At 41.3% G+C, this 9,269-nt stretch overlaps 1 protein-coding gene across 1 annotated transcript in view; it reads left to right on the top strand.

Annotated features, from left to right (window-relative positions):
- The window catches only part of myo9aa (myosin IXAa), a 363,558-nt gene extending 354,735 nt beyond the window's left edge, over positions 1-8,823 (top strand). The window contains exons 43-44 of the mRNA XM_043680122.1: positions 873-1,015; positions 5,114-8,823. Of these exons, the coding sequence (XP_043536057.1) occupies positions 873-1,015; positions 5,114-5,601 (631 nt within the window). The 3' untranslated portion in view covers positions 5,602-8,823. The remainder of the gene's footprint in view (positions 1-872; positions 1,016-5,113) is intronic.
- The last annotated feature ends 446 nt before the right edge of the window (positions 8,824-9,269 follow it).

Below are 9,269 nucleotides of genomic sequence, written 5' to 3' on the forward strand. Positions count from 1 at the left end.
CTGTCCCCTTGACTTGTCCGGACTTGTCCGACCTGCCCAGCTCCTTTTCCACCTATCCACTCCACCCTCTCCTCCCTGACCTATCACCTTCATCTCCTTCCCCACTGACCTATTGTACTCTATGCCACTCTCTCCCCCCCCCCACCCTCCTCTAGCTTATCTCTCCACGCTTCAGGCTCTCTGCCTTTATTCCTGATGAAGGGCTTTTGCCCGAAATGTCAATTTTGCCTGTCCTCGGATGCTGCCTGAATTGCTGTGCTCTTCCAGCACCACTGATCCAGAATCTGGTTTCCAGCATCTGCAGTCATTGTTTTTACCTCAGAAATAGACAGTCAGCCTCTCTACTTTAAGCCACAGAAGCTTCTTTATATTAATCAGATGGTGCTGATTCCTGAAGTGCTTGTCATGAATAGCCATATGCAGTAAGCCAACCTTACTTTTTAAGGTCAGGAGAAACATTTCAGCCTGTTAACTTCCTCCTTGGCTTGGGTAACTAAGTACTTTTGAATGTAAAATTTCCTTGTTATAAAATTAGGCAGATGAGTGTAGCTTACTCCCACTGCCTTCGTGACATATATTGGTGCATAGTGTGTGTGTCGAGTCCAAGCTATCATTGCACACTCCTGTGGAGACCAGCTTTCTGACTGCTGTTACACATTAAGAGTGGCCACATTGTTCACAAGGAAGCACATACTGATCCAGTGAGGATCACTTGACCATTGATTCTGCAAGTTGAAAGGAAGGGTACTTCTAATTTCTTGGCATAAAGGGTTGCCTAGTATTGTCATTTTTAATGCATTTATGTTTCAGTACATGTCTTCCAATATTTGGGTACTGCTGTATATTTTTTAAAAATCATCATTTTTATTTAGGGAGGAGCTGACTTTTGAAATGCTTGCTCTGGAGCCACGAGCCTCTGATGATGAAACCCTTGAATCAGAAGCATCAATTGGAACAGCAGACAGCTTTGAAAATTTAAGCATGGATTCTGAGGGAGCAGTATCAGAATGTTCTGGTAATCGATGCCATTTGTACCTTTTTAAATCTTCCAGCCTGTTAACCTTTCATGCTTTAAAGAAACTCCTTTAATATTTTATTGCACCAGGAAGGTGAAAGGGCTTTAAACAAAATTGGGGGTGGTCGGGCTGGGCCGAGCTCAGTTATGGAGGTAATTAGAAAACCTGAATTAGAAGAGGAGATGAAAGTGCAGAACTCAGGAGAGGTTATTAGAAATTTCCATGACAGACTCGAATAGGACCGAGTGTATGGAAAGGGTTACTAATCAAATGAATGGTAATGAGACGAGGGATGGTTAATACAGGACTGAAGCTGTTATATCTGAATGCATGCCGTCTAAGGAGTAAGGTAAATAAGCTTGTGCCGCAGATTGAAATTGGCAGGGCATCATGGAGACGTGGCTGCAAGGAGATCAGGACTGGGAGCTGAATGTTAAAGGATATATATCCTATCTGAAAGATAGGCAGGTGGGCATAGGGGGTGCCTTATTAGTAAGAAATGAAATTAAATTAATAGTAAGAAATGAAGTAGGATCAGATGCTGTAGAATCTGTGTGGATAGAATTGAGGAAGCACAAACGTGAAAAAACCATAGTTGGAGTTGTGTACAAGCCTCCAAATAGTAGTCAGAAGAGGGGGCACAAGATGCATCAGGAGATAGAAAAGATGTGTAGGAAAGGCAAGATTACAGTGACTTTGGGGGATTTTAATATGCAGGTGGACTAGGAAAATCATTTGGTAGTGGATTGCAAGAAAAATAATTTGTGGAATGTCTATGAAACAAATTTTTGGAGCAGCGTGTGGTGTAACCCTTTGGGGAACAGGCAATACTGAATTTAGTGTTGTGTAATGAGGCAGACTTAATAAGGAAGCTTAAGGTGAAGGAACCCTTAGGAGGCAGTGACCATAACATCATTGAATTTACTCTGCCATTTTAGCGGGAGAAGGTGGAATCAGAGGTAATGGTATTACAGCTGATAAAGGCAACTACAGAGGAGCTGGGTAGAATTGACTGGGAGAGGAGCCTAACAGGAACAGCAATGGCAGGGGTTTCTGGGAGTAACTCCAGAGATAGCAGCGATTCATCCCGAGGAAAAAGCAGCATGGTACTGGGAGGATGAGGCAACCACAGCTGACCAGGGAAGTCAGGGATAGCATAAAAGCAAAAGAGAAAGCATATAATGTGGCCAATGGGAAACCAGAGGATTGGAAAGCTTACAAAGACCAATCGAGGGCAACAAAAAAAAAGAGGGAGAAGATTAAATATGAAGGTAAGCTCGCCAGTAATATAAAAAGACTGTAAGACTTTCTTTAGATGTACAAAAGGGCAAAAGAGAGGCAAAGATAGACATTGGACTGCTAGAAAATGACACTGGAAAGATAGTAATAGGGAACAAGAAAATGGTTGTGTAACTGAATAATTACTTCACATCAGTCTTCATGGTGGAAGACATGAGTAATATACCAAACATTCAGGAGAGTGAAGGGGCAGAGCTGAGTATGGTGGCCATCAGCAAGGAGAAGCTGCTAGAAAACCTGAATGGCCTGTAGGTGGATAAATCACCTGGACCAGATGGACTACATCCCAGAGTTTAAAGGGAGATAGCTAAGGAGATAATGGAAGCATTAGTGGTGATCTTTCAGGAATTGCTAAAATCAGGGACAGTCCCAGAGGACTGGAAAATTGGTAATGTGACACCCCTGCTTCAAATGGGAGTAAGGTAAAGATGGAAAATTACAGACTGAGTAGCCTAACCTCAGTTGTGGGTAAGATCCTGAAATCCATTGTGAAGGATGAGATTTCTGAATACTTGGAGGTGTATGGCAAAATAGGGCAAAGTCAGCTTGGTTTCAGTAAGGGGGGAGAATGTCTGACAAATCTGCTAGAATTCTTTGAGGAAGTAACGAGCAGGTTAGACCGAGGAGAGCCAATGGATGTGGTCTGCCTGGACTTCAAGAGGGCCTTTGATAAGGTGCCACATAGGAGGCTACCGAGTAAGGTCAAGGGCCCATGGGGTTAGAGGCAAGTTGCTAGCATGGATAGAAGCTTGGCTGTCTGGCAGAAAGCAGAGAATGAGGATAAAAGGGTCTTTTTCAGGATGGCAGCCGGTGACAGGTGGTGTTCCGCAAGACTCAGTGTTGGGATGACAATTTTTCAGATTATAGATTAACGATCTGGATGAAGAAATTGAGGGCATTCTAGCCAGGTTTGCAGATGAAATCAAGATAGGTAGAGGGACAGATAGCATTGAGGAGGCAGGAAGGCTGCAGAAGGATTTGGACGGGTTAGGAGAGTGGGCACAGAAGTTGCAGATGGAGTACAACATGGTAAAGCATGAGGTCATGTTCTTTGGTCAGAAGAATAGAAGCATGGACTATGTTCTCAATGGGGAGAAAATTCAGAAGTCTGAAGTGCAAAGAGACTTGGGAGTGCTAATCCAGGATTCTGTCAAAGTAAACCTGCAGGTTGAATCAGTAGTGAGGAAGGCAAATGCAATGTTGGCATTTATTTTGCAAGGACTTGAATATAAAAGCAGAGGTGTATTTCTGAGGCTCTCTAATCTCTGGTCAGACCACATTTAGAGTATTGTGCACAGTTTTGGACCCCATAATCTCATGAAGGATGTACTGGCCCTGGAGTGTGTTCAGAAAAGGTTCACGAGAATGGTCCCAGGTTTGAAAAGCTTAACAAATGAGGAACATTTCAAGACTCTGGGTTTATACTCGATGGAGTTTAGAAGGTTTGGCTGGGGGCAGGGGGAGCGCGGGGGATCTAATTAAACATACAGAATACTGAATGGCCTGGGCAGAGTGGATGTTGGGAAGATGATTCCATTGGTAGGAGAGACTCGGACTCAAGGACACAGTCTTAGAGTAAATGGGAGACCTTTTAGAATGGAAATAAGGAGAAATTTCTTCAGCCAGAGAGTGGGGAATTAAGTGCCATAGAAGGCTGTGGAGGCCCGATCATGGAGTATATTTAGGACTGAGATAGGTTCTTGAGGGTCAAGGGTCATGGGGGAAAAGCAGGAGAATGGGGATGAAAATCATATCAGCCACGATCGAATGGCAGAGCAGACTCTATGGGCTGAATGGCCTAACTTCTGCTCCTATGTCTTATGGTCTTGTAACATTTCACTTAAATTGTATTTAAACTTTGGATATTTCTTTATTACAGTAAGCCACATGTTGAGATGAACATGGATGGAGAGTAAACTGGATAGATTGAGGCTGGAGAGTGCTGGTGACATTTTGTAGATAGATTATAGACCACAGAGATAGCAGGATAGGTTTGGTCAATGTCAGAGTGGGGCTGAGTTCAGTCAGGACCAGAGGAAGGGTAAAGCAGTGATTGTGGATAGATTAATTGATAGATTCAGTAGTATGGAGGGGCAGTTTAATCATGATGGCTTTGTGCTTGGCCAGTAATAAAGAATGGGAAGCCAGTTAGCTTGAGGGCCAATGAAAGAAAGGCATCACAGCTTCTGGACTTAGCCATTCTGCTTCCTTTTGCATCTCCTGTTTCCTGACCAACAAATTTTCAATAGAAAACTCACGTAAAGCTTAATGTATACAGTTTCAATAAAATATTTATATTAGTGAAGTGATTCTAGGAAACAAGTTGGTTACCCACCTCAACCAAACTCTCTTAAAACCATTGGAGGGAGTTTAGGGCTGTGACTTCTAGTCTTGGCCATTTTAACTAAATGGCCCTTAGCTCCAACCCTGCTGAAATGGTTTTTAAAAATCTTTCCAGCTCAGATAGCTTAAGTTTCTTTTCAGTTCTGCTAACTTGAAAACTTTAGTATGAACAGTCAGCTTGGAGACTTCACAAATTAATCTGCCTTAATGCACTGGTGAAACTGCTCCCCTGACTGAAAGCTTGATATTTCTGCTGGGATGAAACTGAAGCCAAAGTTGTTCTCTCTACTGTAAAATTCAAATTTCATTCTGCTAGTATGTATAACACTAATTCTTTAGCAACTATAATACTAACTTTGTATTACAGTTTACTGATAACAATGAGCCTAACAAATAATCAAAATAGTATTTGTAATGAGATCTGCCATCTCATTTTTGTTTTATTTTGTGAACAGAAAAAAAATTAGTGAGCTCCATCACCCCACACCGACCTGAAGCAGTGAACAGGCTGAGGAGGCCGCTAAGGAAGAAAGCAGATTCTTTGGAATCGGTTGATTTAGCAGTTCATTCATCACCTACCATGTCGTCGTCGTCATCTTGTTTACCTCAAGGAGGAAGACGATTCCGTTTTCGTTCAAAATCACCATCCCCACACACTTTATACCACACCCACAATATTGCCAACAGCCCTGAGCAAAGAGCAGATGGAGATGGGGCATACAGCCAGTTGAAAGTTCAAGAAGAGAGGCCACAGTTTACAAGTAGAGGCACCTTTAATCCAGAAAAGGGCAAACAAAAACTAAAGATGCTGAAGCGCTCAGCCCAGAAACCCAAAGATCCAACTGATGGGACCTTGAGCATAGGGAAAAAGCGTAGTGCTGAACCTGACTTCAGTGCTCACCAGCAGGTGGTGGTATTTGGGAACAATGAGTTCATGGTGTGAGGCCAATGATTTTCCAAGGTTTCTGAACTAATTGGGTAGTGGTCTTCCTTCCGTCCCTACACATCATGTTCCTCTTGGTTGCTGCTATCTAAGTACACCACATGCAATACGTCCAGTTCACATAGATGGCATCACTGCCTCAAGGAATAACAAAGGGAAGTGATTTCTATTGATTTTTAAAAAACCTATCGGAAGGTTTGTACTGTGGCCTTAACCATTTAACAATTGAAAAATCTCTGCACGACCTGCTGGTATGCCAAGAAATATCTGAGTTGTATTTCAACAGTTGTTGGTCGCTGTTCTCAAGAGTAAAGAAGAGCATCTGCACTCCAAAGGGTTATGAGAGTGAGGCCATATTTGAAGAAGCACTTGCTTTCAAGAAATCAATCTTCCAGAAAAGAAGGGACTGCTGAGTCTACTCGTTCCAAAAGACTTGAGGAAATAAGTGGATCTTAAGTTTTATCCCATTGCCACACTCCATTGATGCTTGTAGATAAAGATCAAGTGAGCTTATTTGAGAAATCGCAGAAAGGCTAGATGCTTACAATCAGACTCAACAGCACTTCTCACTACCTTAGAGGCACTGCTGTCAGACCAAGGATTTTTAAATATTTTAGGAACAGCCAGTGGCCACTGGGAAATCTAAGCCAAAATGTCTTTGTACAAAAATGCATTAACCATGCATACTATGTCTGACATTTTACAGGGTTTCAGGAACCACTTTACCAATTAAGTTAATGCTGCTCCTACCTGGGTGTGTAAATTTAGAAAGTCTGGCAAAAGGGGACCAACCCAACTAAACAGCTTGCAAAACCAACATCTGTCCATGCAGCAACGGGCATGAGCAAAAGTACAGTTACATTACACCTTGTCAACTGTGATGCATGATAGTATAGCTAAGCCAAACCCATGCTTGGTCCTTATAAATTTAGCCCAGAAGAAAATCTTTTATTGAATTGTCAGTATTAAAAGCAAAGATGACTTGAAGAATTTTTAGTCTGGTTTCTAAAGCTCACTGTTAAATGTTTTGTTTTTAAGGTTTATATTTTATTTGATTTTTCTTCTCTAAAAATGTTACTTCCATGATGTAAGATTGTAGCTTCCTGTCCAAAGGGGATATATGTGGAGTAGGTTAGGAACAAAACTGAATGTAACAATCACTGGAACGGGCATGCTGGACTTCTCGTAATCTATAGTATGCACATGACTGTATATTTCAAGGAATCTATTTGTAAAGGATATATTATCCTGTGTCATACTCTATAATAAGTACTGATATAAACTGTTCAGCAAACACAGCCCAAATTGAGGTTTCTGTACAGTTTCAACTCTGTATTTTGACGTTAGCCATTGGAGTGGCCAACTTATGTATAAAATGCAATTTGTGTGTACTATTTCTTAAGTGTATCTGTATGATTGTACAAACAAGTTTATGAACAAATACCCTCACAGCTTATTAAATAACAAGAGCTGTAAAACTCACTGCTTGACTTTCTTCTTGTGCACCGAAGAGGAACCTGAAAGTGCTATTGGCAAAACCTGTGTGTCAAGTAATAGTGAATGCATTGTCACATTTTTTAAAAAAAGCCTTCATGCTATGAACATGAAGACAGGTCAACAATGCTTGACTTCATGTGCTTTCTGTGTGCATATGTTTGTGTACGTTTTAATTTTTCCTTATCCCAAATCTACTTCTGATGGAAATGCTAGCCCAGCTAACTCATTCTACTACCAGCCAAAACCACCTGATTCAATCAGAAACAGTTAGTAGTTACATTTTCAACTTTGCATGCTTCAGGCTTTCTCTCTGCTGTCATCTAATTGCTTTACTGCAGCTAGGAAGTTGGAGTTTCTTTTTGTTGATCTTGCTTAGTCAGCTGACGGGCTTTGTGAGGTAGGAGCACTTTGAAGTCCCCCTCCTTTATTAATTTCTCTCTACTAAGGAGTGATTTGGCCACGGGAAATTGTTTTTTTTTTCAAGAGTACTGTAATAGAAATATTCATTGATACTGACTAACCTGCAGAGAGATCTGTAGGGGACCAGTGTTCATACAGGATAACTGCAGCAGGAGAGCAATAACAGTTGGAGATGGGGAATACATTCCCATTTTGATGAGCAGAAGCACTTCTGCCAGCTACTGGAAACTTTAGCTTACCAAATTGAGCTAGATCATTCTGCAGTTCTTGTTAGCTGTGATTTTTCTGTGCCTCCACCACTCCACACCCCAGCATCCCAAGAGAAAACTAATCTGGAACTACCATGATCTGTTTAATATGTCTATATTTATTTATAAACTACTGGATTATTTGGGTTGGAGCATTGTCAATGCTCCTTCAGTAAGTTATTTCTTAATCCCATCATGTATCTTTTCTCAGTTGTATGGAGTTCCTAGATTCGTGGAATTTCAAGGAATTGCTCAGATATGTGACAATTGGCACTGCTAATACTTGATATGATCGGTCACAGATTCTTCTGATTTCTAGTTTTTCTCCTCCAATTTCTGTCCTGTAGGTGGCAGTGCACACTGAGATATGGGTGCACAGGCACTGGATGCCACTAGTATGCTACCCAAGGGACCACTTTTCATTTGTAAACAAAGAAAATGGTTGTAAGACAGCTGCACTTGATGCTCCCCTGCCTAATATCCAACATTCATGCACTTTCTTGCAAAAATGTCAGAATATAGATCAGGGATCCATGGACCTCTAGCTTCACTTCTCTGGCTGAAGGTTGCACTCCAAATACTATGCCCCAGTGGTTAGATCTGTTGATGTGTGGAGACCAGCACTTGTGCGCGCACACAATGTTTTGGCTTGATATTTGTTTGAAAACTAAGTGCAAAATAACATTTTTTGGGAAAATGTGGGTTGGACAGTGTTAAGTAACAGTGGAGAACATGAGGCAGTTGTAAGACTCTGAGGTCCCAGTGGGATAACATTGCAAATCACAGGAGTGCAAGAGCTTTGCTTGAGCCTTGAATTGTCTCCAGTTTGTACTTGATGTGATAAGAGCACCAAGCTGAGAAAGTTTCTTCACTTTCTGTATCCGCTATATTGAAAGATGTCAATGAAAGTGCAATGTAAGTAAGTGCATTATGTTGGCATCCAGGAGCTGGTATAAAGGGATTACAGGGTTGGTGTTGGGAATACATTGCTGAATTACTGTGTATCTTGTATGCTAATTTAATAATTTGCCATGACCTAATAAAGTACCTTTCTGTCTTTTTATGGAATTGTATCCAATGATTTTGCCTTAAGTAACTGAGAGAGATGTTATAGCTTTGTACACTTTAATTAACATGTTTGAAGGTTTCTTGACTTTAAATTGTCTCATCGGGCAGACGAAGTATGGGTTCATGAAAGGCAGGTCATGTTTAACTAATTTACTGGAATTCTTTGAGTACATTACAAGAGCGGTATACAATGGGGAACTGGTGGGTGTGGTGTGCAAGTATCCCCTGATACGAAACCTTTCGTAAGCTGAAATGGTGTAAAGGGAAGAAGCATTAACTTGTATGGGAAAAACTTCGCCGTTTTTCGTAAAAGCGAAAATCCTCTTTGGATTCGCAAAAACAGGTACTAATGTAGGTCTATCGTACAAGTGAAGTGGCGAAAAACGGGAGATACCTGTATTTGGATTTCCAGAAGGTATTCAACAAGGTGTTACA

The sequence above is a fragment of the Chiloscyllium plagiosum genome, chromosome 40, assembly GCF_004010195.1.
Source record: "Chiloscyllium plagiosum isolate BGI_BamShark_2017 chromosome 40, ASM401019v2, whole genome shotgun sequence".
NCBI classification, from domain to species: domain Eukaryota; kingdom Metazoa; phylum Chordata; class Chondrichthyes; order Orectolobiformes; family Hemiscylliidae; genus Chiloscyllium; species Chiloscyllium plagiosum.